At 47.5% G+C, this 26,825-nt stretch overlaps 14 protein-coding genes across 14 annotated transcripts; 7 read left to right on the top strand and 7 right to left on the bottom strand.

Annotated features, from left to right (window-relative positions):
• The first annotated feature begins 6 nt into the window (after positions 1 to 6).
• On the top strand, positions 7 to 1,129 carry BT62DRAFT_964333 (adenine phosphoribosyltransferase). Its single transcript, XM_043188724.1, has 4 exons — positions 7 to 102; positions 150 to 419; positions 472 to 547; positions 604 to 1,129. The coding sequence occupies exons 1-4, from the start codon at positions 43 to 45 to the stop codon at positions 747 to 749; spliced, it is 552 nt and encodes a 183-aa protein (XP_043042776.1). The 5' UTR covers positions 7 to 42; the 3' UTR covers positions 750 to 1,129.
• BT62DRAFT_985612 (alpha mannosidase-like protein) lies at positions 961 to 4,592 on the bottom strand. Its single transcript, XM_043189953.1, has 16 exons — positions 4,324 to 4,592; positions 4,223 to 4,275; positions 4,154 to 4,170; positions 4,054 to 4,100; positions 3,659 to 3,995; positions 3,562 to 3,607; positions 3,350 to 3,510; positions 3,215 to 3,299; positions 3,081 to 3,160; positions 2,902 to 3,028; positions 2,763 to 2,855; positions 2,673 to 2,704; positions 2,461 to 2,619; positions 2,065 to 2,409; positions 1,842 to 2,010; positions 961 to 1,788 (listed from the first exon to the last, which is right to left on the bottom strand). Exons 1-16 carry the CDS (start codon positions 4,467 to 4,469, stop codon positions 1,058 to 1,060), a joined length of 2,628 nt encoding a protein of 875 aa, XP_043042775.1. The 5' UTR covers positions 4,470 to 4,592; the 3' UTR covers positions 961 to 1,057.
• Positions 4,550 to 6,231, top strand: BT62DRAFT_929247 (uncharacterized protein). The gene is made up of 7 exons (XM_043185683.1): positions 4,550 to 4,776; positions 4,825 to 4,939; positions 4,988 to 5,289; positions 5,342 to 5,503; positions 5,559 to 5,600; positions 5,655 to 6,088; positions 6,164 to 6,231. The coding sequence occupies exons 1-6, from the start codon at positions 4,729 to 4,731 to the stop codon at positions 5,874 to 5,876; spliced, it is 891 nt and encodes a 296-aa protein (XP_043042774.1). The 5' UTR covers positions 4,550 to 4,728; the 3' UTR covers positions 5,877 to 6,088; positions 6,164 to 6,231.
• Positions 6,026 to 7,778, top strand: BT62DRAFT_675314 (uncharacterized protein). Its single transcript, XM_043181831.1, has 6 exons — positions 6,026 to 6,332; positions 6,384 to 6,884; positions 6,932 to 7,027; positions 7,094 to 7,209; positions 7,268 to 7,348; positions 7,404 to 7,778. Exons 1-6 carry the CDS (start codon positions 6,123 to 6,125, stop codon positions 7,615 to 7,617), a joined length of 1,218 nt encoding a protein of 405 aa, XP_043042773.1. The 5' UTR covers positions 6,026 to 6,122; the 3' UTR covers positions 7,618 to 7,778.
• On the bottom strand, positions 7,709 to 8,524 carry BT62DRAFT_888151 (uncharacterized protein; the record flags this gene model as incomplete). The annotated part of the gene is made up of 4 exons (XM_043182949.1): positions 7,709 to 7,927; positions 7,983 to 8,244; positions 8,295 to 8,371; positions 8,423 to 8,524. Coding segments are annotated over 4 exons (660 nt in total), but the record flags the coding sequence as incomplete, so codon positions are not given.
• A 379-nt stretch (positions 8,525 to 8,903) lies between these two features.
• On the top strand, positions 8,904 to 9,733 carry BT62DRAFT_888232 (uncharacterized protein; the record flags this gene model as incomplete). Its single annotated transcript, XM_043182953.1, has 5 exons — positions 8,904 to 9,175; positions 9,239 to 9,312; positions 9,367 to 9,390; positions 9,444 to 9,562; positions 9,614 to 9,733. The coding sequence occupies 5 exons, from the start codon at positions 8,904 to 8,906 to the stop codon at positions 9,731 to 9,733; spliced, it is 609 nt and encodes a 202-aa protein (XP_043042771.1).
• A 4-nt stretch (positions 9,734 to 9,737) lies between these two features.
• BT62DRAFT_945391 (uncharacterized protein) lies at positions 9,738 to 11,588 on the bottom strand. Its single transcript, XM_043187943.1, has 9 exons — positions 11,432 to 11,588; positions 11,158 to 11,381; positions 11,033 to 11,107; positions 10,812 to 10,983; positions 10,516 to 10,762; positions 10,386 to 10,467; positions 10,306 to 10,333; positions 10,127 to 10,254; positions 9,738 to 10,075 (listed from the first exon to the last, which is right to left on the bottom strand). The coding sequence occupies exons 1-9, from the start codon at positions 11,565 to 11,567 to the stop codon at positions 10,025 to 10,027; spliced, it is 1,143 nt and encodes a 380-aa protein (XP_043042770.1). The 5' UTR covers positions 11,568 to 11,588; the 3' UTR covers positions 9,738 to 10,024.
• A 2,871-nt stretch (positions 11,589 to 14,459) lies between these two features.
• On the top strand, positions 14,460 to 17,090 carry BT62DRAFT_887838 (aldehyde dehydrogenase; the record flags this gene model as incomplete). Its single annotated transcript, XM_043182935.1, has 18 exons — positions 14,460 to 14,575; positions 14,626 to 14,672; positions 14,727 to 14,916; positions 14,973 to 15,116; positions 15,167 to 15,196; positions 15,252 to 15,333; positions 15,381 to 15,409; positions 15,458 to 15,614; positions 15,672 to 15,735; positions 15,994 to 16,169; positions 16,222 to 16,252; positions 16,309 to 16,398; positions 16,452 to 16,483; positions 16,539 to 16,550; positions 16,601 to 16,703; positions 16,758 to 16,807; positions 16,872 to 16,941; positions 16,999 to 17,090. The coding sequence occupies 18 exons, from the start codon at positions 14,460 to 14,462 to the stop codon at positions 17,088 to 17,090; spliced, it is 1,515 nt and encodes a 504-aa protein (XP_043042769.1).
• Positions 17,091 to 17,404: 314 nt separating this feature from the next.
• On the bottom strand, positions 17,405 to 18,116 carry BT62DRAFT_1002853 (uncharacterized protein; the record flags this gene model as incomplete). The annotated part of the gene is made up of 2 exons (XM_043176882.1): positions 17,405 to 17,956; positions 18,009 to 18,116. 2 exons carry the CDS (start codon positions 18,114 to 18,116, stop codon positions 17,405 to 17,407), a joined length of 660 nt encoding a protein of 219 aa, XP_043042768.1.
• A 136-nt stretch (positions 18,117 to 18,252) lies between these two features.
• On the top strand, positions 18,253 to 18,980 carry BT62DRAFT_1073761 (uncharacterized protein; the record flags this gene model as incomplete). The annotated part of the gene is made up of 5 exons (XM_043178963.1): positions 18,253 to 18,295; positions 18,353 to 18,492; positions 18,568 to 18,636; positions 18,686 to 18,823; positions 18,885 to 18,980. The coding sequence occupies 5 exons, from the start codon at positions 18,253 to 18,255 to the stop codon at positions 18,978 to 18,980; spliced, it is 486 nt and encodes a 161-aa protein (XP_043042767.1).
• A 154-nt stretch (positions 18,981 to 19,134) lies between these two features.
• BT62DRAFT_964314 (N-terminal nucleophile aminohydrolase) lies at positions 19,135 to 20,494 on the bottom strand (the record flags this gene model as incomplete). Its single annotated transcript, XM_043188723.1, has 6 exons — positions 19,135 to 19,459; positions 19,512 to 19,743; positions 19,803 to 19,961; positions 20,012 to 20,267; positions 20,319 to 20,416; positions 20,466 to 20,494. 5 exons carry the CDS (start codon positions 20,492 to 20,494, stop codon positions 19,518 to 19,520), a joined length of 768 nt encoding a protein of 255 aa, XP_043042766.1. The 3' UTR covers positions 19,135 to 19,459; positions 19,512 to 19,517.
• A 187-nt stretch (positions 20,495 to 20,681) lies between these two features.
• BT62DRAFT_979296 (Ssu72-domain-containing protein) lies at positions 20,682 to 21,789 on the bottom strand (the record flags this gene model as incomplete). Its single annotated transcript, XM_043189426.1, has 6 exons — positions 20,682 to 20,783; positions 20,847 to 20,965; positions 21,026 to 21,165; positions 21,214 to 21,357; positions 21,406 to 21,437; positions 21,490 to 21,789. The coding sequence occupies 6 exons, from the start codon at positions 21,787 to 21,789 to the stop codon at positions 20,682 to 20,684; spliced, it is 837 nt and encodes a 278-aa protein (XP_043042765.1).
• A 2,165-nt stretch (positions 21,790 to 23,954) lies between these two features.
• Positions 23,955 to 25,408, top strand: BT62DRAFT_964309 (uncharacterized protein). Its single transcript, XM_043188722.1, has 3 exons — positions 23,955 to 24,157; positions 24,217 to 24,466; positions 24,542 to 25,408. The coding sequence occupies exons 1-3, from the start codon at positions 23,996 to 23,998 to the stop codon at positions 25,288 to 25,290; spliced, it is 1,161 nt and encodes a 386-aa protein (XP_043042764.1). The 5' UTR covers positions 23,955 to 23,995; the 3' UTR covers positions 25,291 to 25,408.
• On the bottom strand, positions 25,391 to 26,641 carry BT62DRAFT_1002848 (uncharacterized protein; the record flags this gene model as incomplete). The annotated part of the gene is made up of 8 exons (XM_043176881.1): positions 25,391 to 25,535; positions 25,585 to 25,648; positions 25,698 to 25,833; positions 25,883 to 25,963; positions 26,016 to 26,224; positions 26,274 to 26,384; positions 26,440 to 26,479; positions 26,534 to 26,641. The coding sequence occupies 8 exons, from the start codon at positions 26,639 to 26,641 to the stop codon at positions 25,391 to 25,393; spliced, it is 894 nt and encodes a 297-aa protein (XP_043042763.1).
• Positions 26,642 to 26,825: the final 184 nt, after the last annotated feature.

The following is a 26,825-nucleotide window of genomic DNA, read 5'->3' as shown; positions in this document are numbered from 1 at the left end:
TATAAACCTGTCTGCGTTCCGGTCCCTTGTCTCTTGACCGTGATGGCAGACGTCGACTTCATCAAGAGTCGTCTCACATCCCATCCAGATTTTCCCAAGAAGGTGACAATTTTCGCCATTTGGATGCTATTTTACCAACATAGTTTCAGGGAATCGTTTTTCTAGACATTTTCCCCATTCTGCGCGATCCACTGGCATTTGAGACGCTTATCACGCACCTCGTACACCACATCACGTCGACGACAATACCAAAGTCCCCCACGGGCAAAATCGACGTCGTCGTGGGCCTCGACGCGCGCGGCTTCCTGCTTGGTCCAATCATCGCACTCAGGCTAGGTGCTGCCTTCGCTCCCGTACGGAAAAAAGGAAAACTGCCAGGCCAGTGCGTTTCTGCGACCTACGAGAAAGAATACGGTGCCGTGCGTGTCACAGTTCAAAAAAAATCGTTTGTGGAACTGACGGATGCTGTAGGATTCTTTCGAGATGCAAGCAGACTCTATCAAGCCCGGGCAGACAGTGATCGTTGTAGATGACCTGATTGCTACAGGTCCGCTGCCTCACATATTCTCTCGTGTACCCCCCATTGATATTTGCGTCCTACAGGTGGATCGGCGAGGGCAGCAGGCCAGTTGATCTCTGACCTTGGTGGAAGAACCATTGAGTACCTGTTCATCATCGAGCTGCTGTTCTTAAAGGGGGCATCCACCCTGGATGCTCCCATTTATTCCGTTGTTCAATCTGACGACTAGAATTTATCGTTATATCACTACTTATCGACCTTATAGACTGTTGTTGGTCCCTCTACATGATAGACGCCGCCGCCCATCAATCACGTCGAGAAGCTACAGACATCCCCTGAAATGACGCTAGTGAGAATTATGCCGGGCCGTTCGACGATAGATACTCTGTGGTTTCTATACCGGGCTCGACGTCAGTAACTCTCTTCCAGTAATGTGGAAGATCATGCTTTCTTTCGTTTCAGATTCAAACGGACTCTACACAGTGCTTAGTGAATACACTTTGCAGTGAGATAGATGAACAATCAGTGATAATGTTATCAAACCAATAATCTTGTGTTGAGTAACGGATGTCCGTTGAGATACAATATACGATTAGATGGCTCCCCCTGATCCTCCACGTCCTGTACCTCTTCAACGCTCTCCGTATACCTGGAAGGATCCAGGGTGACCGTAATCCTCCCTGTACCCCGATTCTCAGCCATATCCATCATCTCATCGATAAGGTTACCTGCCTGGCGAGGCAGAACTGCGATCACCACGTCACCCAAATCTCCGACGGCTGACAACTCGTCGGCGTTCGCAGTGGGATTTAAAGCAACGTCTTCATCGCTAACGACAAGGACACCCGCTGCCCCTGCTGATTGCGCCATGAGTAATTTTTGGAGGAAGGTACAATCGCCTCGATAGGTCAATATCACGCTATCCTGGTAAGATGCACTGTAAGGAGAACAGCCCAAGAGGTTGTCGTCCGCTCGGTATATAGGTAACCCATCGGGATCTGCGAAACGTAGGGGCTTTTGATCGTAATGAGCCGTCAGGGATAGATCGCCACCGAAAAAACCAGTCCATGCGGTAAGGTATGTTTCGTGATTATCAGAAAGGTCTTGGATATCAACCAAGCGCGGCATGGGGTCAACACCTTCGATATGGAATCGAAGGAGTACATCTGGGTCTCGCCCCTTCAAAGTTCCGATGTCCGCCTGGCTCGCAAAAAGCGAAGTGTCGTTAATGTAGACGAGCTGCCCTGGTCTTACAGAATAATGTCCCACTGTGAAACGTCAGCCATGGAATGTTAGGACATATATGTACAGAATACCATACGTTTTCGAATTTCATATCCCTTCCCATCCAATCGTCTGACAATATGAACTCGTATACCGGTCACATTATTCACCATAAATCCCTCCGGAATCAAGGCGACCTTGAGTAGACTAGGACTCAGATCCTCAGGAACCACCATGCCACCAGGCGACAGAATAAAGTCATATGTCTGCAAGCTTACAATTAAGTTTTGGAAAGGAGTAGTTTGTGATGCTCGACCTACGAATAAATCAGCCTTTGGACGTTCGCACCAGCCATATATTGACCATGCATTTCTCTCAGCCTCGGTGGGTACAATGCTGACTAGCTCTCTAGCATAGTCGACATCCCCTCTAGACCGGATTCCTTTCACTAGGCCACTACCAATAGATCTTGTGTCATAAGGTAGTCTGGGAGGTACGTAAGCGGGACATTGATGGTTCATTATTTTTCGTGATTTCCGTTGAGCGAGGGACGTCGATTTAAAGCTTTCTGGGCCAAGAGTAAGGATGTGACCTTCTGTGGTGAAAACATAATTCGAGTCATCGCTGTGAAGCGGATTTTCCTCGTCGAACAAGAGATATAGGTACTGGAGGAACGTCAGCGGTGTTGATAAAGGAGAGCGAGGTTTGAGGCCTACCTTTAATGTTTCTGACAAAGCGAAAGACTCCATTCTATCATCGCGCTTGTTTGTCCTTAGATCTTGAATTCCAGATAGTCCACAATCAACTTTGGACCGCGTAATGATGTCGAACAGTATCCGTTCGCCAACGTCAAGGTAGAAGGGGTCCTGCGTAGCCTGTTGGGATCATAAATAATAAGCCTAATATTCACAGAGACAGAAATCCATACACGGTAAAGATACCACGTAGATTCGATGAATTCTAGCGAGAGTGCCGGCATCGTTCAAATATGATTAATTTAAGAGTTTAAACGGCAAACCTGGACGTAATGGATACTGATGCGAAGTCGCCTGTTTGAAGTTTGTGTCAAACACTTCTGGTAATCCGGAATAACGACGCCAAAGGTTGTAGTCTATGAGGTTGATTGTCAGGGAAACGCACAATCAGAAGTCACATACACATCATATGAAGCTTGACAGCGCTGTCAACGTCCCCCGCCAATACCTGCAGACCAGGCCAAAATGCGGATAAGGAATCCACGGTATAGTAGGCTGTATCACCACTTTTTATATTTACATTTCTGTACTGAGAAATCACATCAGGAAGAATTCATGTGTATTCAAGACATCCAACATACCCAGAACCCGTCAGTGGCCCTTGAATATCTCATTATTGATGCATACGCATCATCCCATACATCAAGAAACTCAATTTCACCTATATGTTTGTTAGGTGAACAAAAAAACATCGAACAGCAACGTGAAGACGTGCCACTGAGGATATACCATTTTAGGGCATATTCATAGAAAGAATCTACCCCTGCGCCAATCCCCGTAATTTCAGGTGCTGTCCAGTCCTATAAGTAATGTCAGGGATACGAGTATATCTGGACAAGAGAAGAAGCACCCCAGTCCATGTATTGATTGTATTCCCAACAAGACCAATATCTGTCTTGCGGTTCCAAAGGGCAAAGAATGCCTTGTATGCGGCTTTTTCGAAGCGGTCATCACCAGTCAATCTGCTCAATGTTGCAAATTCAAGCATCAGTGATCCTGCACCAGCGGTGCCTAAAATTCAGATAAATCAGTAATGGGATGTAACGTTGGCTTGGAACTCACACGTCTCTAATGTTTCACCTCTGGCCAAGCCATGTCGAAGGTTTATCTGCAAAATCAGATTACATGTTTGTCTAAGAAGCATCAGTGAAGAGCGTACTCTAGCGTATGGTAGTCCTGTCGGAGTTGAGAACGCTGGTAATAACCTCTTTCCCAAATCATGAGCCATCTGCAGAAGCTCGCCGCGATACCAAGGCAGATAAAAGGGTTGACCGGTTTGATTCGCGAATATATGTCCAGAAAGAAGACCTCCCAGTACACGGATGGTCGTCTCAAATACCTGGGGTCTGGTATTGACGTCAAAAGATACAGACTGTATGACGTTCTTGACGGCAGTGTCGAAGCCTTGTCGGTCATCGAGTACAATGAACGTGTCAAGCACATCAATCAATGTAAGAGAAAAGTTGCCGGCAACATCGTTGGAGGCTATGTTGTTACTGGAGAGCTAGACATTCAGATAATCAAAGATGACTGGTATGTGCAGGACTCACTTACGGGTTAGCCCAATCAGGGCCTTGTCCGGAACACGTTAATGGTGTCAACTGGCAGCTCACTGAGCATGGAACGGCACGCAAAAGATTGAACTGATACCCACCTCGTCTAAGGGAAATGCTGGAAACCCGAGGTCAGTCTACGTTCAACAGCGATAGCGACAAGCACCGACCGTGGTTCATGTAATTGTCGAAGCCATGGTACCAAAGTTCACGTATTCTCTCCCTAAACAATCTGAGCGAGATGCTCGAGATGAGGATCCGTGTGCCGTACCGTGACTCCAGCTTGCGCTGCGTTGTCCAACTGGCTCCCTGCCACGGTGTCGATGCTCTGGTATCGTGACGACCCAGTCTAGTACCCTCTAAAGCAACAACAAGAACAAGAAAGAGAGACTCTGGCCAGTATCTCCGCCACTTCATGGACTGGAGACTGTAATGGGTGTCGTGGCACCTGGATGAGCGTTGTGCAGATTACCGGGCCGGTGGCCTCAGCGGCAACCAACGCTTCGAACCTTGACGTTGATTCTACGACGGCTTCGCGGATAGAAGAAGAAACTTTTCTGTAATATTACTGCCATGTCATTTCCCTCACTGCGCAAGGAACGAGAGCAACACCATTTTTGGATGTTTGCGATGCAAGCGATCACTATCCGTCTTGCCTTTGATCGACCACCACGAAATGAAGGATATATCTGGACGTCTTGGAGAATACATGCTCAAGGGCTGGGTAAGCCTGTCATTTGTTGAAATGGTCCATTACTGGATCTTTTTACAGGTATTAACCGACCGCACTTGTCAAAATTCTGGATGTAATGTTCCTCTGATGCGATCTCCCAGCGGCCGGACACCAGTCGTTCATTATTGCGCTAGCTGCGATGAAAATCCGGACAGTACGTGTACTTACGGCACGTTCATGCATCCTTATCACATCTTCCCAGCCAATCTACCACTGGTCTCAACAACGTCGTCCTCCAGCGCGTCGTCGTCTGCCTCACAAGCCACCCGCATTTCGACCCCCCCAACCGAAATTTCCAGCGGCCTTGGCTCGCCCACCTTTGTTCTACCTCCCGAGACCGGAGAAAGCCGGCGCCGACGAGAACAGTCCGACATGGCCTCTGTGGAGCTCGGCAAACGTTTGCTACAGGGCTGGGCTATGCTGGGAGATGAATGTCCAAATACACAGTGTTTTGGTGTACCGTTGGTTCGTCCTCCCAAGACAGCGGCGCGTGATTCCAATAAGGTATGCATAACTTTCAACGCTCTTTAATGCCTTGTGTCCGATCTATGCTTAGGAATGCGTGATCTGCGGATCTATCTACGTGACTGAAATTGACTGGGCTGGAAGAGAACGCCTTGTTCTTTTGGACTTTCCGCCGCCACAAGCTGAAAAGACTCTGACCGAAGCGAGGTCAATCCCAAAATTGTTGATCCCGTCCCCCAAAACTCCCGTGAAGGTATGACTTGCTTTTGCATTGCGCATTATTTCTCATTCGAAGTTTTTCTTTGTAGTTAGAGCCTCAAGTTTCCACAACTATTACTCGAACACCCGACGTAAGCTTTTCATCAGTGATTTGGAATCCATCTAGTGATATTTGACTTGTACAGACTCACCTTAATACTACCCTTCCTCTGTTAAGAGATGCAATCAAAGCATTGGAGCACACTCTTCAAATGCTTACACTGAAGCTAACTGCGCTTTCCGATGGGCGCCTCCCGATAGATCCCTTGGCAATATCCAATGCCACGGACGCCATCAGTAAGACGACTCAGGCATTATCTCACGTCAAGCAATTGGAATGGAGTGAGATGCAGAATCTGGCACTCTGATAAGCCTCCTAGGGTTATGAGTTCGTTTATACCAGCGTGTAGTACGTCATCTTCTGAATGAAGGAATACAGATGAAGACTACGTTCATACCAACCACGATAGACTATCAATACGTCAGTGCGTATTCTGAAGGCAATTGAGCTGCCGACCGGAAAGCATGGGTGCCTCATGTTTTTCATATGGCCACGGTATAAGATGTACGGGTGAATCGTGTACGTACCTTCACATTCCTACCTATCCCACAAGATGCGCTTCGACATATTCAAACGGCTTGGTGGCCGCAATAGCTTATCTAGGTTTCCTATGGCGGAGGATTCTGCTATGGATGTTTGGAACGATTACCCTCAGACATACGAGGGCAGCAGGAACCCTCAGGGATCGGTTCATTCCCGCACTCAGGCTAGTGGTGAATCGAACAGGCGGCGTCGTCTACAAAAACGTGCATCTGGCTCGCAGGTATGTGTGTCAATACTTCTTCACTCCGTTTCGCATTCTAACCAAGCTCAGAAATCACAACCTCAATATCGTCGAGCTAGCCGCGGCATTGGCTATTCTACAACTATAACAGAGCCTATGGAGTCCTTTGAAATACTTCCCAATCCTGAAACAGAAGTGGGGGTCTACCACCACAATCCGGATGGATCTTCGCCGACTTCTAGCCCTAGAAGACTTTACTACGAAGACTTTTCCGCAGAGGATTTGACGGAAGACAGCCATGGATTGACGCGCTCCTATCCTAAACTCACCGACACGCTCCATCCTCAGATGTCGAGCAGAAGGCAAGGTGTCGAGCATCAGCCGACTCAAATACCGGTCGACGAGGAAGGGTACAGTCGTCGGCCATCTTCTCTGGGTTATAGTCAAATTGAGGGTCCCATTCTGCCGTCACTATTTGACGGACACCCTTCACGACCGCCCACGTCAGACTCGAGCTCATTCAACTACGATCATTCAGATCCGATGCTACAAGACGTGCCGCGTAGCAAGCCCGTATACCACGACCCGGAGGTAAGTACAAATTACTGTTGGTCAAGCTCCCGCTTACACATGGCCAGATGGGTGTTTCTCCTTCAGTTCCTGTACACCATTCTCATACAGAGGAAAGACATCCTCGGAGACACACGCATCATTCACGGTCTCATCACCACAAGGTGTGTTCTTGGAGTGATAGAACCTTCTTTTACCTTGGCTTAATCGACATTATTGTTTCTTCATAGCGGAGCCGTCGTAGGAATTCTCACGATCAAGAGCGTAAGAAGCCGTCCACATATTACATCGTTCCTGGGGGAATGAGAGTGATATTCCGAGACAGAGAGGGCAATGAAATTACTCGGTATGCTTGTAACTGCTAAGTATATGTCCTTGAGCGCAATTACTCACGCTTTGAATAGGGTTGGAAATTGGACTGAGACGCGGCAAAAACATATATCGCCTATTGTTGTTCAGGACGAGAACGGAAACGTTCTATACAGGTGCGGCGTATCTTTTTTTAACGTTCCGAGTGAGTGTTGAACCTGGTACATACAGATCAGACTCAGGTTCTCAGTCGTCAAACTCCCCGCTACCCCCACGAACGCCACCAGCTGCGGCATGGCAAGACAAGGAATGCCCGAACTGCACACGACAACGGAGCTCGAATGCTTTGAGGCAGTCAGACCTCCGAAGTTATATTTCGTATCCCAGGGATGAACGGCCTAATATAGTCTTGATAGATGGAGAGGGCCAACAGATACCCCTGTAACCTACTCATTCTATGACAAAGTATGCTTAAGGCAGCGTATACATATGTTTACAAGCGAAAGGGGTTCGGTGTTTATCAGTCGCAAATAACCTCATCTTCGCCTTCGACTACGGGCATGGCCACGAGTGCCTAAGCCTCGATGTGACCGGCCTTGAACGTTACTGATGTCTTCCTGACTAAGTTTGAGCAGCCCTCCACTGAACTTGCCAACCCCCATCCGTAAACCACGTTCTCGTTTCCGATCGGAGGAATCTGAAGGCTGTTCGAACACGTTCTTGATGGAATGGTGATAATTACCCATATTTTTAGCCTGAGTAAAGGTTCAGTGGAAACTCAAGGCTGAGTAATAAAGAATTGAAGCATACTTCTTCGAGCTGTGCCTTACGTCGCTGTTTTTCCTTCTCCAGTAGACCCGCACGTACATGCTTTGACGCCTTGTTTCTTTCGGCCTCCCGGACGAATTTCTCACCGCGGCCCAACTTTGCACCGCCGTTTAGCTCCAGGACACGTCCTGCAAGTGCCTTTTTTCGTTCAGCAGGTTTCATATCGAGGTCAGGTTTTAGGGATCCAGATAATAGTTTGGTATGAACGAGGCGGTGAAGGAGAGCATCGTTCTGCGCGTTGGTCCTGGAATACACATAAGAACTTGTTATTCTCATAGAAAATAAAAGTTCCACCTGTCTTCTTCCTCTTCCTCGTCGGTGTCCTTTATTTCTGCTTTAACTTCATCCCTCAGTTTAGATACTTTGGATGACTGCGATAGATAAGTTACAGGATACACGGTACAATACTATCAAACATTTACCATGAAGGCTTTCTTCTGAGACTTGGCTACACAGTTACTGTCGGGCAGTTTTAAAGTGCTAGCCTCCGAGAATACGACTACATTTGAGGAGAAGGAAGAGCTCTCTACGGTAAAATTATCATCTTCCTGTTCAAATGAACCTATTTTCAAGTTAATGCATAGGTCTAGGTCTTATGCAAATGCACATACTATCTCCTTCCTCATCCGTGGATTCCTGGTTTTCATCTGACTGGCCGGCTATTCCTGTCCACTCTTCATATTCATCCGAATCTTCAACTTCGGGTGCTCGTCTTCGTTTCTTTGCAGTCTCGTTGGAGGCAGGCAAGGAGAAAGATTTCAAAAAATCCTGTCCATGGGAGTTGAGAAGTTTCAACAGATCTTCATGGTCAGACATCGTGTCGGCAAATTTTTGCAGGTGTAGGAAATTGATGAGTGCCGGCCTCTCACGAATTGGCCGGATCCCCCTTGACCTCCGTCACTCATGGCCAATAAGCGCAAGACAGCAAATGCGAAGGAACCGTCGTATGCTACCGCCAAAGATCCTACAAAGCCACTCATACAATTATCTGAGGAGGAACAGTGGCGCCTCATCAATGAATCCGGCATTTTACACAAGGTCGGTGCAGCAGAAGGGGCACCCAGTAGCGAAGGGGTGAAGCAAAGTGCAGAGGAAGAAACGCCTCTCGCAGAAGAGATATTCGACGCCGTTGTGTTGATAATCCCGTTCACCTTCTTACTTGTCTTGATGGAAATGTGCGTTGACCTCCTGCTATCTGTTAACAAACCATTCTCATCAACGGGGAACGCCCAGGGAAGTCTGATACACCGACAATATGGAAAAGAAGCAACTTTGAAAATCCTCACAGATAAACTCATATCCAGTGTACCAAGTGCGTCTGCTTTCATCTTTTTGTCTTTTAGACTTGGAGGCTTATGTTCTTCAGTATTGTCCGTGTTCATATTTTATAGTGCGTGCTCCGTTAGCATTGCTGTAATGCTACCAAAAATGACGGCTCTTTAGCTACACGGTATAAGGCGCATAGAACGATGCAGTTCGGATTTTTCATCATTGCTGGTGTCGTTGGACCGAGGATGGTTTACCTGCTAAGCAGAGGCTCGTGGCTCGTCAACATGAAACAGGTCTGATTTTTGACATTCTGCCTCGGAAGATTTTCTGATAGTACAGTCCAGTGTCCCCCTCTTGCTACTATTTGGGTGTACACGATCTTCCAGCTTGATCTAGGACCTGCTGTTCTAAACCTGATTGGCGTTGCAGCATATGTGTGGTGGAAGGGACTCAAATTCAGATGAATGCAGTCGATTGATAATCTCTACAGTAATTGTACCCTTATCAAGGGCTACCTACAAATACACAGACAGTTTTGCATGACAAGCCGATAGGCAGAGGAGAACTCGGTCAACTTGTCACCCTGCCTGGTTTGTAAAAATTAATATTTGCCCCATTATACGCCACAGATGGTTGGAATCTAAAACCAGCATGGCACCTTAATGAGCAGGATCTCGTTAGGTTTAACGGATAGTGCTTGAATGATGTCAATAGATAGTTCCGAGATACAGGTGCGAAATTGTCCATGATAGATCTTACACGCCTTCGCCACAGTCGAGTTCACCACTCAGCAGCTCTACCTTTCTCTAGCAGACACTGAGTAAGTGTAAGTAGGTGATGAACTGAAAGCGACGAACTCGGTAACTCGTTGTCCGCGTCTCGATGACAACTTGTAAAACACGCAGTTGCCACTTAAGACGCTTACTTAGGGCATGACGGATAGCGCCCGCGTGCTCGTCGAGTTGTTCAGTGAAACATTTAAAAACTGAGAGGGAAATTAGCTACATCGACGGCTGAAGAATAAGCACGATCCTACCTCGGTCATCTCGCGCGAAGAAATATGTCTGTCGGAGAGTAAGACTCGAAATTGGCCGAAGCGCATGGATGAGGTCGTACAGGTATCTGTTCACCGGGAATTGTATCCAACGAAGATGACCATGCTGCCATCATCAGCAAGTCCACGGTCGCGTTTGCAACACTATGCGTGGGCCGTCAGGAAAGGGAAGACATGTCGTAGCCCACATACTAGTCTTCCAACGATGCAATAAGTGCCGCTTTCCCTAATTCCTTGGTAGCAAATTTGCGAACGGCAGAGCTCGCCGCTTTGACGGGTTCACCGGTTGTTCCTGCCTTTAATGCAAGCGAGACATTAGAAACTTGGGCCCAAACCCACTTGTCGCCTTCACTCATTATAAGCGTCTGTAGGAATGATGCAGTAAGATCACTTTGTGACTGAGCTAGACCATAGTCAATGGCAAGCTTTAAATTCGTACCTGGCAGTAGTATAAACAAATGTAGAGATCAGAGTGATGCGGAACTTACGCAGTGCTTTCAGAAGGGCTTTAGTCTTTGGCTTCTGAATGTCCGCCTCGTCTAGATGATTAACCCATCGCGAAAAAGCTCCTAGTAGAATGATAGCAACGTCTTTGTGCGACTGCCCTATCCGCATGGCATGAAGGAGTGGTGTAGCGTCTCCACTCTTCCTGAGCAACAACTATCGGGCAATGTTCAGATCCCGTCCAATGAATGAGGCGACATCGTACATGAAATGCCCTGTCTCGAATTTCCATCAAGTACATGATATCCTTACGTTCCACAGCACGAAAGACTTCAAACGGCTAACACAGCGGTGTTAGAGAAGACCCCGACGAAGGGGACACTGACGCACCTGAGGCTCCTTCCATGGGCCACCGAAGCATTGTGTGTCCGTGACCTTGGACTTTGCTTTGGCTTGCACAGAAGCAGATGCTGTTGACCTGACACTAGAAGAACGTAGATGAGTGAAGTCATCGTCGTCTTCCGCGGGCGGACTCGACGGTGGCGAAGGACTACGTCGCAGTTGACGAAGGATTTCGTTGGGTGCTACACTTTCGGCTTCGCGCAGGAGGAATGCTTGAGATACAATGTTGGTAGAAGAAAAAATGGACTGCTTCGAGACCCACCAGACGAAGGTAGTCGTTCTGGCAGACAAGGATCCGAGGTTACCCGCCGTCTGACCCTTCGTCGGGCCGGCGTCGAGTCAAGATTTCTTCCTATGACTTCAACAATGGCTGCATTATTAAGTACCGGAGTAATCATCGAATGGTAATTGAATGGTAGTGCTAGTGCTACAGATGCAGGCCTTGTTGCCCCCAATATGGGGTTATTTGGTTTTAATGTGCAACGGCTTCGACGCGGGCAGCGTGGGTGCATGACGTCAGGGTCAACTCAGTTCAAGTTCGACCAAAGGTTTCGACTTTTTCGATTTGAAGCTGTTCAACAATCTCAACAGGCAGATTGCCGCAGACCCCGGTTTATTCTACCATCAACTCCTCCGAGTCCGCTGTGAAATTTTCTGGTCATCGTAGTCATTCTGGCTGTCTTGGCTATCGGGGGACACTTTGACAAAGTTCACCTTGTCCTGATACCTGGGCCTTGTTTCGGTGGCGAAGGGACGGCAGTTTCCTGCGGTGTCAATTTCTCGTGGTGCTAAAGCTCTGAGTGTCCACCAGTCTCCACATCTGTTTCCCAAACGTTCCGACTAGTTCTAGTAACACTCAAACGGATGGTCTCTTACATTGGCCTCCTCAGTTAAGATGGACAAGAATTCACGCCCTCTCCTATTGCGCTATCCTTAGTAACCGAGGTTATCACGTTAATAGAACCCTATCTAAACTCAACAGCTAGAGGGCTAAGTTCTTTGCCCCAATCTGAGGACAGGTTACATTATCAAGCCTCATCACCTCCGCAGCTGGACTGTTAGCCGTGTCCCCGTTTCACAAGATTAATTTTTCAGTGCACACTAGTGATATCCTGAAACGAAGACAACCCTAGTTTTCCGACTGTCGATTGCATTGAATTACGGACACGAGGCGTCTGTACTTCAAGTGAGTCCACCCCTTTTTTCATGCGATCAGATTATCAAAATCACAGCTTTCTTTTTGCCCAGGATATTTCTTGGTTACCGTTTCATTCTTGTCGAATGAAATCTTCCTGCGATTACTACCAATCCACTGATACCTATCTGATCTTAGGATTGGATTTGTGAACCGTCCCTCTGTCGTCACAAAACTTGGGATAGTGTGGGAATGCTATAGTAATGGGGCAAGAGAAACTCTGAACCATGCCTGAGCATTGCTAGGGACAAAAGCCTCAAGGTGATTTTTTCTTTATGGGTAAGAACGCATCAGTTCCTGCTTCTCTCAATCCTTCTGATGTCAAACAAGGGCTCGCGTGCTTACGACGGCGCTGTGACATGCAAGCGAAACCCAACCTTGTCTGCTTTCAATCCTAGGAAATAACAACCTTTGTCGACTTACCTGCGCTCGGAATTCCAAGTGGGGTGTTTTCTCGTTTGTGCCAATGTTTTGTTGTTCACAGGCTGACCAATGGCGTCCTCTCCAATTCCATTTTTGAGCATGATATGAGCGACCTCGTTCCAGATTCCCTATTCTAGATCAAAATGTAATGTTGTTTTAACGTTACGCTACCACGTTCATCAAGCATGATTAATTCTTTGAGGTCAAGGGTACGAGACTATCCGTTTGTCAAGGGACCTTATCACACATCCCCCCTTGAATAGGACCCGATGAGACATCGCATCTGTTTGCTATCTGATGCGATACGGGCTATGCCCAGCAGTTAACACCGCTAGTACTCAATCGATAACGAGGTGCGTGTAGCTTCCCTGAAGATTGGCCAAAGGTTATCGAAATATAAAGATATTTTCAGGACCCATGACAATGGTCACATTCTGAGCGCAACGGCGTACGAAGTAAATAAATGTCCGCCAGTTACAATGCATCGGTTATTAACCTCAGAAGTCTGCTTGTTTCTCTTTCAGGAACCCCGCGTTCCCAAGAAACTGGCACATGCCCAGGAAGGCTTCTGCCTCTATATGATGGCAGTATCGAGCTCATCGGTACCTAATTTATGACGCACCATCAAGGACTCAATGAGAGTTTAGCACCTTGTTTCATTTAGGTGCTTACAATGTCTCGACCTTTGTCGTCGAGCGGCCTTTCATCTCGTGAATCCTGGAGGCAAACGGAGTGTCTCTTATTGTTATCTGTTAGAGGTTACATGAAAATGATCGCTGTCTTCCAAAGTGCGGAAGATGACGCGTGGGTGCCGCCTCGGACCCAATAGTCTTAGCGCGACGCGTTCAGATGATATTGCAATAGTTTTTATCCTGCCAATAATATCCACACAATATCTCTGACTTCCAGCTTGGTCGACGGAATTCCGATGTGGCGCTGCGGGGTACTTCGGACTTCCTCTTTTCTTTACAAGGACAAAGACAAGGGTGTGTATTACTGTATCTGTATGTCCACGATGGTTTAGAGTATATCTATCTTCTATGCTTCTATTCCGTCTATGTTTAAGGGCAGACGAAGCCATTACTTCTTATTGCTGTGAATGGGGGATCAGGACAAAACATACTTCTTAGCAAAAGTAACTGACATGTGGTAGGCTCCAGCTATGAAAGGAAGGGCAAATCCAAACCCGAGGAATGCCACAACCTTTGTGGCAAAAAGAGGTCTGTTCTTGAAGGAGAACGGGACAGCATGTTCAGTCTGTTTGGTAGGAGCCATCGTTGAGCAAGAATATAGGTTTTTGATGATACTACATACCGTGTACGCGCCATGACCAGATGACCGCACAGGAGAGACGTGCAGGGAGCGAGCTCGAGACCATGTAAGAGGTCGAGAACGAATGCCTGGAGCGGAGAACATGGTCGTTGCCAGCAAAAATGAAGCCGATCTTTCCCGATGATTTTCCTTTTAAATGTGACTATCACGTGATAATGGCTGGCGACTTGGAACTTGACGTGATTTACCCAGTTTGGCCATGGCCAATACTGAGACTTCAACTTATCGTGAGACCGCGACAGGTGATATGCTGACACAAGTATAAATGATATCTGTCCGCTCCCTTCTAAGCGCGCCACTTCTCTCTTATCCTTTCTCTCTCTGCAACCATATTCACTCAATGGCTCAGACCGTCTCTGTCAAAGTTCCAGGTAGCGGCAAGCTTATTTCTGTTCCTACTGGTCTTTTCATCGACAATGAATTCGTTCCATCATCGAATTCTAAGGAACTGATACAGTATGTGCGATCGATAACATATCTCATTGCGATTATTGATTGCAGCAAAGTGCGGTTAACCCAGCTACGGAGGATGTCATATGTTCAGTCGTAGCTGGTATGACGTTCGGTAGTATTGCATTATTCGACGAGTAATTCAACCATCTTTCAGCATCTGCGAAGGATATTGACTTGGCTGTGGCCGCCGCGCGACGGGCTTTCAATACTACTTGGGGAAAGAACGTCACGGGATTTGAAAGATCGCGATTGATCAATAGACTCGCCGACTTGATTGAGAGAGACGCTCAAGAACTTGGGGAACTCGAGTCCCTCAACAATGGAAAACCAGTTCGTGTTGCCAGGTATTTCTACATCTCTCTTCCCCCACCGTTCGATGACTGGCTTTGGCTCGGAACAGAGATTTCGATATCGGAGACAGTGTTCAGTGCTTGCGATATTATGCTGGATGGGCCGACAAAATTGCAGGTCAGACCCTAGAAGTTGACAATAAGATAAAGTGGGCCTTTACCAGACATGAGCCTATCGGTGTCTGTGGGCAAATGTATTCATTCATTTTTTTCGGGGGAATAGATGTTCTAATAGGTGCCGTAGCATTCCTTGGAATTACCCAATCAACATGTGGTAGGTTCCAAAATTCTTCATTGGGCCGTTTTCACACTTCTTTCCCCACCCTTAGGTCGTGGAAGGTAGCACCCGCGTTGGCAGCCGGCTGCACTATCGTCATGAAGCCTTCTGAGCTAACCCCATTGACTGCCCTGGTAAGTATCCATGCCCACATCGGCCTCCTCGTGTTAACCGCTGACAGAAACTGTCCGAACTGGTCGTCGAAGCCGGGTACGTACAGTCTTATCCCACCGAATAAGTCACCAACAATTGTGCTAGTTTTCCCAAAGGCGTCATCAACACAGTGCCATCTCTTGGCTCCGTGGGTGGCGCCGCGCTTTCGGCACATCCTGATGTTGACAAGGTCGCTTTCACCGGTTCTACGGTGACCGGCCGAAAGGTCATGGAAGCTGCTGCAAAGTCAAATCTCAAGAAGGTACGTAGCGATATCGCATTGGACTGATATATTTTTGATTGTCGATACTGGGTACAGATTACCCTGGAACTAGGTGGCAAATCTCCACAGCTTGTTTTTGAATCTGCCGACTTGGACCAAGGTTCGTCTCTCACCGTGGTTTACTTGGCTCCATTATATCTCCACCCATATCATCGGCTTATTCATTATTTGCCGGTATACCGTATCTTGACTCTGAGCGCTCAGTGCCACAGCACTCGCAGCATTAACGCTGCGTCGTCCAGGATGCTGATAGTAACAGTGCCTTTCCAACTACTTTGGTTACGGCATATTATAATTGCTTCCATCTTTTTTTTTTTTTGGTGTCGCGTGGTCGTAGAATACTGATGGACAGATTTAGCTGCCAACTGGGCGGCACTCGGAATTTGCTACAATACCGGTCAGGATTGTACCGCGGGCTCACGCATATACGTTCAAAACAGTATATATGATAAATTCCTTGACATTCTGGTGTCGAAGGTCAAGGAACTATCAATTGGTGATGGTTTTGATGACAAGAATTTTGGTGGACCAGTTGTACGCGATTGTTTCCTTGATCTTCCAAATACGTCCTAACCTCCTTATCCAGGTCTCGAAGGTTCAATACGACCGCGTCTGGGGTTTGTTGCTCATTATTCGGCTTCCAACTGTCTCTTACCATCGATTCCTCTCATAGGTTACATTGAATCGGGCAAAGCGGAAGGCGCCAAAACAGTTATAGGCGGTGTAAAAAGATCAGGAAAAGGATATTATGTGGAACCGACGAGTACGATTCGCATTAGTTCATTGTTTCATAAAATGTTAATGGTTCTCGGACAGTCTTCACTGAGATCCGATCGGACATGAAGATAGTGCGTTGCGGTTTTATATTCACGGAATTTCACGCGGTTTCTTACATAGTTCTAGGTCAAGGAAGAGGTGGGAACCTTCTGTGGGGTTATGACTCTGCCTACATTGATGTCGTTTAGATCTTTGGGCCTGTTCTCTCGGTCGGCCGATTTGAGACGGAGGAAGAAGCTGTAGTACTGGCAAATGCGACCACGTACGGCTTAGGCGCTGGTCTTCATTCCAGTGCGTGGCTGATATTTGGAGTTGAGCATGCAGAGTAACAGTTTCGTTTCCTAGATGATGCTAACCAGTGTATGAGAGTCTCGGCGGCCCTTGAGGCCGGCACGGTTAGTCCTAGAGCACAGCAAATGCTCGTATCTGACTTCAAGTAACTGACGATACGATCGACAGGTCTGGATCAACCAGTATAATTTGTTGTCCAATAACGTACCCTTTGGCGGGAAGAAACAGTCCGGAATTGGTGCGTTTCGTTGTCCATCTTATGCCGAAGAATCTTTTACTTATGTTGAGTATACAGGTCGCGAGCTTGGCAGCTATGCCCTGGAAGAATACACCTCCGTTAAAGCTGTGCATTGGAACTTCGGAGAGAAGCTCAGTTGGCCACTTTGATCTTCTTTGTATAGGGAAAGCGTCCCGTTGCGTTGGCATAGGTAGTGTACGAGTTATGTCTGTGGACGAGGTGAATAGCGAAATTTGTATCAATACAGATGACGTTTAAGCAAGAAGAACAATTAGCACTTTATCAATACAAAACTAGATTGGATTCATCACGAAGTAGAGAATGGATTCTTAAAAATAAACGAGAGAGAGCTGACAGGCTCGATCACCCATGATGGGTGATGTTGCAGACACATCGTTCTCCTTGGCAATTATGTCTAGGAAGCATAGTCGGCGAATGATTGATCCAGAGCGAAGCGCGTCACCTACCTCCGATATGGTTCGGCCACATACGGGTTACCGTGTCCATTAAGACCAGACGACCACCTGGGTTCAACGGTAGACGTGAATAGAAGAGACGCCTGACCCTGGTTGTACGCAGACGCGCCAGGATTCGTGTAGACATCCATCTCGCCTGTGTAAAAGCCTGGGTTTTCCCGCCGCGACCAAGAGTCGGACGCGAGCATTCCCATACCTCTATCTGTGTCTCTGGATTGGTAGTGGGAAGGATGACCATAGCATAAATGGTCTCCTGTATGATTGTAGGTATCAGAGGATATATAATGCGACGGTACGGCGTCGCGGATATGGCAGACCGTATTAGATGGGGGATATACAGGCACTCTGTTTGAGCGGTTTTCGGGAGTGGAAGGATCATTGGACCAGTGGATGGGAGGAGCTGTGGCTGGAGGGGAAGACGACATCGCTGGGGTCGACCCGTCCACAGGGACGTATTCGCATTTCAAATGTTTTTTCGTGCACCGTTCGCAAGGGCTGTTGTGTGACCTGTCGGGGTCTTCACTCGACACTGGTACACACTAGAAGGATGGTATTAACAAAGGTGTGGGTATTAGAGGAAACGGCACCCACCTTGATCTTGCGTTTCCGACAATGCGTGCAAGCTATCAAGGCTCTGCCAGGTCTTTTGATAGGTGTATCGAACGGCGGCGTCGTGGACTGTGGTGGATGCATTGCCATAGCTTGAGGGAGGACGAAGAGGAGATGGATCTTTAGTTTAAATAGCACTGCAGGGTTGTACAGAGAGTTGTGCAAACATCTGGATGTAGCTGTACTCCATCTAGAAGTGGACCTTGATCGAGCCGCCATCTCGATCATGCGGTATAACAACAGCCTGAAAAGTCATCGTGCTAAGAAAAGTTCGGTCACAGACAGGGCTGTAACATCAGCAATTGTGAACCGTGCCATTTTCTAAGACGGGTATAAGCAGCCCGTGTCGGACTCCGGGAAGTTTCAGGAAGGAAGCCATAATGAGGGTCTGGCTAGCGGTAACCTAAAAATTCGCCTGTATTTCAGCTTACAAGTTAGTTCCATAGAACAAGGGGGGAATGAAGAAGTATTGGCACCGAAGGAAAGGCAGGATCACGCCCGTTTCCGAACAGCGTGAACCATCACCGTCCACTGTCCTCAGCTAGACCCTGAGACAGGTAATGCTGTGAAGGCCATTTGCGGCTATTCAAGAGGACACCCAGATCTTGAGGTATGTGACTTGTCCTAGAAGGGGATGCATTGTAGATCAAACCGTACAGACCGTTGATGGAACTCAAGGTCAAGATGGCCCGTCAGAATCATATCGGAAAGAGTTTACAGTATCGACAAACGATTCTCAACGTCCCTCTCACGCTCAGAGCAGGCGCACATTTGAAGTTTTGCGTAGACCAGGGTTGGTAAGTAGATCTCTGGCCAGCATTCACTTGGTCAAAGCACTTGGATCGACAATACTTACAGAGCGCCGACGGCGCAAATGCTTTCGATGGAAATGGAAAGAAAAACCGAGAAACGCCAATTGATGATTCATTTGATGAAACATGCGTGTGCCTGTGACCATGTGACAAAATGTTGCGAATCAAGAGATTGGAGTGAATGGAATAAGGACGTACGCGAAGTCCGTGCAGTGACCCACTCGCTTGTGGCATTCCCCTTAGATCACGGATGATGAAGGCAAGTACCAGAGTCCGCAACGACCGCGAGAAGGTAAGCCATTCATGTAAAAAAGTTTATGAAAGTCGCAAAACCACAATCCGTAACGATGGCACCGCTTGGAGACGTATGTAACGCGCATATTGCTTTATAGGTCATTTTGAGCCAGATCTGAGAGGTTGATTTGGACGTGACATGATGCATGATGTCCGAGAAGACTGGTGCAAGTTACTAGGCTCTGACAGGCCAAGCGGACTGGCAGCAGTCTAGATAAACGAAGTAAGTCTGCCACTTGTCGCATTTTCTTGAATCATCTCCGTTTAATTCGACGAAAGTCATTAGAAATACAAAGATACGACACTTTGTCATCAAGAGCCACCTGCCTGGGGCCAGTGATATGTGAGCCATAAACGTGATTGATGGGGAAAAGCTTACAGCTAACTAAAGAGCAAGGTAGTCGCGAACCTCTTCTTCGGTTAGTTTCCGGAAAGTAGGTTTCGGTCTCCCTGTCTCCCCTCCGATCTTTCCTTCCTCCAACTCTTCAGCTGTCGGAACCGTGACCACGCCAATTTCAATAGTCTTCTCAGTCATCTGCCCTTCAAAACCCTCCTTCAACGTCAGCAGCGCTGTGTGAATCGCGTCTTCAAGACTGATGTCGTCGTTATATCTGTTTCAGGATAGATCAATGTTAAGGTCGGCATGAAACAAAGATAAATAAATACGTACCGTTTTTCTAAGAACGTCTTAGCGTTGACCATATTTTTGCCAATGGCACTGGCTTTCCACGCCCAAAATGAGCCTGAGGGATCCACTTGGTATAATGTCGGACCGCGAGTGATGTCCCAACCGGCGACTAAAAGAGACACGCCGTAAGGCCTCACACCTCTGTACGATGAGTGATGAGAGGATATCGGAGGACATGGTATGAAGCCCACCCTGATTGAGTTGCTTGTTGCATGACTGTGGCAATCTCCTGCGTAAGTACACGCGTGGGAGGGTATTCCCCGTACATCTTCCAGTATGCTTGTGCACTCTTCCGAGCTTTGGATATCAAGACACGAGAGTCTGGACCCATCCCGGAGTATACTATTCCGATATTAGGACAGATCACGGCGACCTTATCCAGCATTGAATCGTCGATGAGAATAGAGGATGATTTCTTCTCCGTTGCGATGACAATGCCATTGGAAGCTGAAAATATTGTCTATATAACTGTTATTACTACAATAGGCTGGGACCAACCTTTAATTCCAAGACTCGTTGTTCCGGACGAGACTGCTGCTAAGGCATGCTCAATTTGCACGAGTTTCCCACTCGGCGAGAACACAGTAAGGGAGTAGCTGCAGATGTGTCAATACCTAGGAAACATAAACGGTCTTGGGCAAGCACCTGTATGCTCCACCGTCTGCACTAGCCATCGCGGTAGGAGAAAGAAGTAATGAATGCAGACACTCGTCAGCGCGACGCGTAAGTACTGTTTGCCTTTATTGGGCCAATCATCCACACAGCCACCGTTGCGTTTTAGTGCAGCAGTTCCAGGACAAATACAACTAATTATTCATACAACGATTACAGTAGACAGCGAGTTGATGGGAGAAGAAGGTGCTAGTAGAATGCAACAGCATGCAATAAGCTGTGCGGATGTTTTTCCTCCTGTACTTCTAGGATATGGTCAATCTCATCGTCAATGTCGTCCGCAGCTTCAATCTGTAGAGACAAGAGTATTATCAGCAGATATTCAATTTTCGATGCTTGGGGACAAAGACTAACAGCTGTGGCCAGATCCAGCATTGCTTTTCCTGCAATGAGAGCCTCTTCGTGATTATCCTTAATTTCAATGTTGATAATGTGAACTGGACGATTGTACTCTCCCCCTCTTGACAACAAGTCTGACAATGTTATGTTAGGGATCAGTGCGAAGACCTTGCATTGGAAAAAAAAGGGCACACCGTCACAAACAGCGTCAAAACAACGTTCTTCGCAGGTAAAGACGATATCTGCAACAGCCCGGCTCTCCTGCCATCGTTCGGGTGCTGTTTTAATCCGTCGATTACGGTCAATCATTTGAAGTACACCATTGGCGGAATATCTGAAGATATATTGTGATTATCTGGATTATAATTAAGGTAGGACTTACAGCCTAGGGTCTTTCGAGGATAACTCTTCGAAGATGGTATTGTAAGGTGTTCCAAAGGCGTATGTATTGGGTTTGTCTATTGACGGGCCTGGCAATCGTACAGCAGATCCGGTACCGGACGATATCACCCGAAATCCTGCTTTACTAGTCGTAAAATGAATAAACGTGCGTAGGTGGGATTAGAGTGCTTACGATAGGACAGAATGCCCTTCCATAGACCTGTTCTACATTAAATCAGATATTGAGGGAATAAATGCGAATCGAACATGTATTTACTTGATTACTCGCACAGACGACACAGAACAAGGGGCGGGGTTTGTACCCAAGTGTTACAGCATTATCTTGAGATGTTGGTGGGGAATTTTGCGCCGGCATTTGACTGTATTCAACTGTATTGTTCGGTTGTATTTGGGAAGTCAACGCCACAAGCGCTGAGCCAGAGCCATTCTCTCCAGAATGAGATGGTGGAGGATATTGAGGGGGAGGCGTTGGTGTTGGTGTTGGATCTGGCTGAACACGTAGTAACCGGGGATCTGCTCGTACGAGACGGGGATCTCGAGCCCTTCGGGGGTCCATATTCTCTATAATACGAATTTAAAAAATCAGTTGCTGTGCCAAAGGATATATAGAGGGTAATAAAAAAAGAATCAGCAGTATCTAGAACATTCCAAGTCTTCTCCTCAACCCGGCAGATATTTACGTCTTATTTGGAGCTGGTTGATGCAGATTCCACTCTGAATCATCACGAAAAAAATGAAGAGAAGGTGCATGTACCTGGAGGAAGAAAATGGAGGTGGACGTAAGACCCAAAACTGCTGTGACAGGCAGTAACGCTCGGCGCTTTCGAAAACACTGAGGCAGGCAGGCACTGACCTCGACGTGGAACCGCAGCTGTGAGAATTCTTTCAAGTTGTGCTGTAAGTCGCTATTTATCTTCTCAGATAGGTTTAGCTTACTTGCGAATGTCAAAGGTATCAATGGATTCACTGGGAGCTAACGCCTCGGATGAGGAAATAAAGGGCCTCATAACTTTCCATCAATCAGCAATTCGTCGTGTCGACGAAGAGATTGATGAATTGATAAAGGCGGTTCGCCGCCTGCAGTTCAAGAAGTCACAGATCCTCGAAAAAATTAAGGAATGCAAAGGAAGGCTCCCACCGCCTTCCCCCGGAAATCCTTGCTACGATTTTCGAGCTTTGTGCCAGGGATGGCTGGGCTAGTACCCCCATCACTGTTTCTCACGTCTGCTCGGAGTGGCGCAAGGCAGCTTACACCCTCTCTGTCTGGTCGTACCTGTATGTTAACGTCGACATGCGCGATCCGTATGGTAGGCTGCTCTTTTGGTTGACATTCGAACCGCGCCGCTACACATTACTGTGGACATACAAAGCGACTGTTCTCCCTTACCAAGCATAATGGGACTCTTGCTGAAGGTAGCACCGCAATGGCATACGCTCATCATCAACTCCAAGATGCTCCAGCCAGTGAATCAGATATTCACTCTATGTGCAGCCCCATTCCCTTCGCTTCAGCGTCTCGACGTGTCCATCAGGGAAGAATTCCATGAGTTTGAGGGGGATATCGTAGAGTCTCGACTAAGGCCAGGCCACTTATTCAACAATGCGGAGAAGTTGAGCACCTTCCGCATTTTGCGCAATATCCTCCCTTCTCGGGAAAGCGTACCATCTTCCATTCCTCTAATCTTACCATTAGCCTCCCCTCTTTCTGCCTGGTGACCCCCTCGTCAATAGCTTCCTTACTGGATCTCTTGGAGGGTCTACCCGTTCTGGAATCCTTCACAATATCTACACCTCATGGCGAAACCCGGCAGTTCATCGATGACCCATATATTTGCAAACGCCGGCGCTACTCCACATAGCGCTTTGTTCATCTGAAGAGTCTTTATCTCATGCGCATCCAGTTGCTAGCCCAGCCCTCCGTTGTTTCGTAGAAGGAATTGACCTGCCGCGGCAGGTCCTAGATTTGCACGACATAGATCTCTCGCTGTCGAACTTCATCGCCTACTTTAGAGGGCTGTCCCATCTTAAAGAACCTCGTTTACACGAAAGCGATATATCGGATGAGATACTAGAATGTCTGCACGACTCCCGCGGGTACTGCCCAGAGCTTCAGGCCCTGGATTTTCGGTGGTGTGGACACATCACAGGCCGTGCATTGGTAAATCTTGGTCGACAACGTTTTGATACGGATCGTCTCTATTTTAATGTTCCACTGCGCCGCCACATTGACTCGTCGACTGATAATACGGGATACAGACGATTTGTGCAGTGAGTCTTGCTAAAGTATGATTCATTCAAGTTAAGGAAGTTATTGGGTCAGTCTCCTTTGGATGCTGTCGAAACGAGAGGTACTGAAGGCGATTCCAATTGCGACAGCTTGAACATTATGGCTCAAAGATTGTAACTGGTAGAATCATTGTATGATTGTTCCTTACATTTAGATACATAGAACAGACGAGTATGAGACGGTATTGTGGGTCTGAACTATGGCAGATATTGGTAAATGTTTCAATATCCACCTCAAACATGGACCTCGGTCATTCTTCGACTGAACGAGGACAGTTGCGGCCATGCCAACGAAATAGGTAACCAGCACCAGAATACAAGGTCGTAGTCGATGGTTGAGAAAGAAAAACGTTGACAGCATATTTATAAATTTGATGCACGTGTCAATTGCCATTCTAGGCCGATACTCGAACGATATAATAACATTGCAAGTCCCTTGATAGTTACCGCACTCCTTCCTCTTCCACACTCTGCAGATGGCATATACGGACCGTACTACAGACTTCAAAGAAAGCGTACAGAAATGCCAAGCTGCTCTTCCAGACGCCGAAAGGCGAAGGTCTACATCTGACAAACGTAAACAGAGTCGGGAACGGAATCCTTTGGGTAAGGAGTACGTCTCTGAGGCGTACAAGATTGTGAGTGAGACCATTTCTACTTGTATGTATCATGACTGAAGGAGACGGCTGCGGCTCAGCTCAGTCATATCACGACTCTGACACGCATGTTGTCCACCATCCGAAAACCATACCTAAACTTGGACTCACGGCGTGGCCCGCTTACTCGACATACATCCCGAACTTTGGATTTCAGTGGTAGCGACGAGCAGTCATGGTCGTCAATACGCCAACTTTCCAATGAAGAGCGGGACCAAATTGACTTGCAAGCACGGCTCATACTGTCTCGTTGTGCGGACAGAGTCAAAGAAATGGAAGCCCTAGAAAAGCGTACGAATCATATTCACCGTACCTCCTTTTCCTGACAGCCAACATAGAGATTCCTTTGTGTTCTCATTCGTTTAGGACGCGCCGAGCTTGTTGCTAGCAAGATTAATCCACTAACCCGGTTCTTACCAGCGCGACTGCGACAAGACGAGTCGTCAATCGTCTCAGATTTCATCGCTGCACATCATTCGAGCATAACGTGGTATCTGAACCGCCGTCTCGCTGAGGCTAGTCAAAGCCAAAAGGTTATGCAGGAAGAGCGCGTGAAACGGGAGTTGGAACGTTCGCGGACGCTCGGTTCAGGTGCGGCAAAGGCGGCTTTGGGTATCGGGAATTCAGACTTTTCGGGCGCAGGGGGAAGCTCAGGAGGTGGAAGCTGGTTGGGCGGGGCGTCTTCCAGTATCATCGCGGCAACCATTGGGACTGCTACGCCGCGTTCCGACACAACGCCAAGCTCTGTCGATTCTGCACTTCCGATGGATGATGACGATGATGATATTGAGCTGTCAGCCTCTCAGATTCTCCAGTTCGAGATGGAGAATGCCAATATCTTGAGAGGTGTACAAGATACACTGGAATCGGTTCAGCAGGCTGAATCGCGCCTTATGGATATAAGTGCTCTTCAGATGGAACTGGTCTCTCATTTGACGCAGCAGACGGAGTTGACAGACCAGTTATACGAGGATGCAATTGCTACGACAGGCATGGTGGAAAAGGGAAATGATCAGTTGCGGGAAGCGAGGAGGCGGGCAAAGGACGGTAGAATTTTCATTCTTCTATTCCTCATAGGCGCAAGTCTTAGTCTATTGTTCTTGCATTATTACTGAAGAAACAATCATACAGTATACGAGATACAGGTGCTCTATCTGTGTTTAAACAGTTGCTATACAGTTTATGGTCCTTAGATGCCATGAAGAGAAGAATCCGTTACACCTGGTCGTCTGCCTCATTAGGACGTAAAAGCGCCGCATCCTCATCATATTCCTCTAGAGCCTCCGCTGCCATCCGATCGACTTCCGGAGATATATCCTCCAGTTGTCGGATGTGATTCTGAACAAGAGTGTACACAAGCCTACAGGCGAGATCAAAACACGTTGATGTAGGCAAGACAGATGCCTTACCAGCTAGTAAAAATAGCGATGATGATCCCCCCACCTATGAGCAATCCATTCATGACTTTGGTGTCTGTAAGAAGACTCAGTTTCAGGCAGTGATGTATGTGAATGACACAGACGTGTGTCCATATGGCTCCTGCTATCGCCATCGGAAAGCGCAGCCATACGAGAGCCGATAACAACAAGCAAAAGGATCTTGGGGAAGATGAAGCACGTAGCGACGACAAATTGCCACAGAGACACTGCTTCGATTGACTTCCCACAAACGTGAGAGTGATATCATCTTCAGAATATATAAACCCACTGCAAACAGAGAATTAGAATAGACCCAAGGGGGGAAGGGGGAAACGCGAATGAGGATAATAAGCGGAAGTCCCTTTGTGCGCTGAGACGATGATGTCAACAAGCAAGCATAACCCGAAACAACCTCGCCTCACTACGACGGATTCCAGGGCCTTCCATTTCTCGTTGTGAGAGGACCATTTGCGCAGGTGAGAACTAAAGCATAGCCGTAAAAAGACGAAGATAAGAGCCGAACCAACGACCGAAGCGCCAGCTCCAATAGCGAAGCCCTTAATACCGAACGCGAAGCCACAAAGCGTAAGAAGGGTCGAATGACCAATAAGCGGGGGAAAAGACACGGCAACTATTGCATTGCTCAGTCCATTTTCAGAATGGCTTCGTGTTTCACACACCGATTGCCCCAGTGAGGATGAGCCAGCCCAGCCTCATGTGAGAAAGCCTCGAGGCTTGGTCATACAAGACCTGCGCGATTCGGTTGGGAGAAACTACAATGATGAATGCACCTGGACACCGGGTAATGAGCCGGACAGATACCCCACATCAGGAACAAGAAAAGACCTAAGCATAGGTAGAAGAGCATCAAAAGCCATATAAAAATCTAGTAACGAGACCCCGGTCAGGATTGGTAAAATGGGTGACTGTGAAAACGCACTTTTCCATAGACATGGAGATTCCGGTAGCGATGCAGAACGGTAGTAAGAGTAAACTTGATCCATTGAGTCGAACTGGCTGCCCAGCCGGATGGTGCTTTCGTGGTCATTGTGGTACTGAGAGACCACGACCATGCCGTAATGACAAATGGGTATTTCTGAATCGGGTAACGTCGGCCGGTAAGGAACTGATTTGCAGGCGAATAAAATTCGACCGCAGAATGTATTCCTTGGAAAAAAACAAAGGATGCCCTTGCATTGAATTCACATCAGATACAAGCTGCGCATTATCTC

Source organism: Guyanagaster necrorhizus (genome assembly GCF_019112545.1).
Source record: "Guyanagaster necrorhizus MCA 3950 unplaced genomic scaffold BT62scaffold_6, whole genome shotgun sequence".
In the NCBI taxonomy this organism is placed as follows: Eukaryota; Fungi; Basidiomycota; class Agaricomycetes; order Agaricales; family Physalacriaceae; genus Guyanagaster; species Guyanagaster necrorhizus.
The sequence above is the reverse complement of the archived record's forward strand: the minus strand, read 5'-3'. Positions and strand labels throughout refer to the sequence as shown.

Excerpts from the sequence above, each read along its gene's own strand:
- BT62DRAFT_964333 (XM_043188724.1), top strand. The coding sequence starts at position 43 with ATGGCAGACGTCGACTTCATCAAGAGTCGTCTCACATCCCATCCAGAT. Across the intron at positions 420-471 it reads ACGAGAAAGAATACGGTGCC|GATTCTTTCGAGATGCAAGC; the intron begins GTGCGTGTCACA and ends CGGATGCTGTAG. Across the intron at positions 548-603 it reads AGATGACCTGATTGCTACAG|GTGGATCGGCGAGGGCAGCA; the intron begins GTCCGCTGCCTC and ends TGCGTCCTACAG.
- BT62DRAFT_985612 (XM_043189953.1), bottom strand. The coding sequence starts at position 4,469 with ATGAAGTGGCGGAGATACTGGCCAGAGTCTCTCTTTCTTGTTCTTGTT. Across the intron at positions 3,161-3,214 it reads AAAATGGTATATCCTCAGTG|GTGAAATTGAGTTTCTTGAT; the intron begins GCACGTCTTCAC and ends ACAAACATATAG. Across the intron at positions 2,705-2,762 it reads TCAGTATCCATTACGTCCAG|AATTCATCGAATCTACGTGG; the intron begins GTTTGCCGTTTA and ends CACTCTCGCTAG.
- BT62DRAFT_929247 (XM_043185683.1), top strand. The coding sequence starts at position 4,729 with ATGAAGGATATATCTGGACGTCTTGGAGAATACATGCTCAAGGGCTGG. Across the intron at positions 5,290-5,341 it reads CGGCGCGTGATTCCAATAAG|GAATGCGTGATCTGCGGATC; the intron begins GTATGCATAACT and ends ATCTATGCTTAG. Across the intron at positions 5,601-5,654 it reads CTATTACTCGAACACCCGAC|ACTCACCTTAATACTACCCT; the intron begins GTAAGCTTTTCA and ends TGACTTGTACAG.
- BT62DRAFT_675314 (XM_043181831.1), top strand. The coding sequence starts at position 6,123 with ATGCGCTTCGACATATTCAAACGGCTTGGTGGCCGCAATAGCTTATCT. Across the intron at positions 6,885-6,931 it reads CCGTATACCACGACCCGGAG|ATGGGTGTTTCTCCTTCAGT; the intron begins GTAAGTACAAAT and ends ACACATGGCCAG. Across the intron at positions 7,028-7,093 it reads CACGGTCTCATCACCACAAG|CGGAGCCGTCGTAGGAATTC; the intron begins GTGTGTTCTTGG and ends GTTTCTTCATAG.
- BT62DRAFT_945391 (XM_043187943.1), bottom strand. The coding sequence starts at position 11,567 with ATGATTACTCCGGTACTTAATAATGCAGCCATTGTTGAAGTCATAGGA. Across the intron at positions 11,382-11,431 it reads AGAACGACTACCTTCGTCTG|CATTCCTCCTGCGCGAAGCC; the intron begins GTGGGTCTCGAA and ends TTGTATCTCAAG. Across the intron at positions 10,984-11,032 it reads TTCGAGACAGGGCATTTCAT|TTGTTGCTCAGGAAGAGTGG; the intron begins GTACGATGTCGC and ends ATTGCCCGATAG.
- BT62DRAFT_964309 (XM_043188722.1), top strand. The coding sequence starts at position 23,996 with ATGGCATATACGGACCGTACTACAGACTTCAAAGAAAGCGTACAGAAA. Across the intron at positions 24,158-24,216 it reads TCTCTGAGGCGTACAAGATT|CTCAGTCATATCACGACTCT; the intron begins GTGAGTGAGACC and ends GCTGCGGCTCAG. Across the intron at positions 24,467-24,541 it reads AATGGAAGCCCTAGAAAAGC|GACGCGCCGAGCTTGTTGCT; the intron begins GTACGAATCATA and ends TCATTCGTTTAG.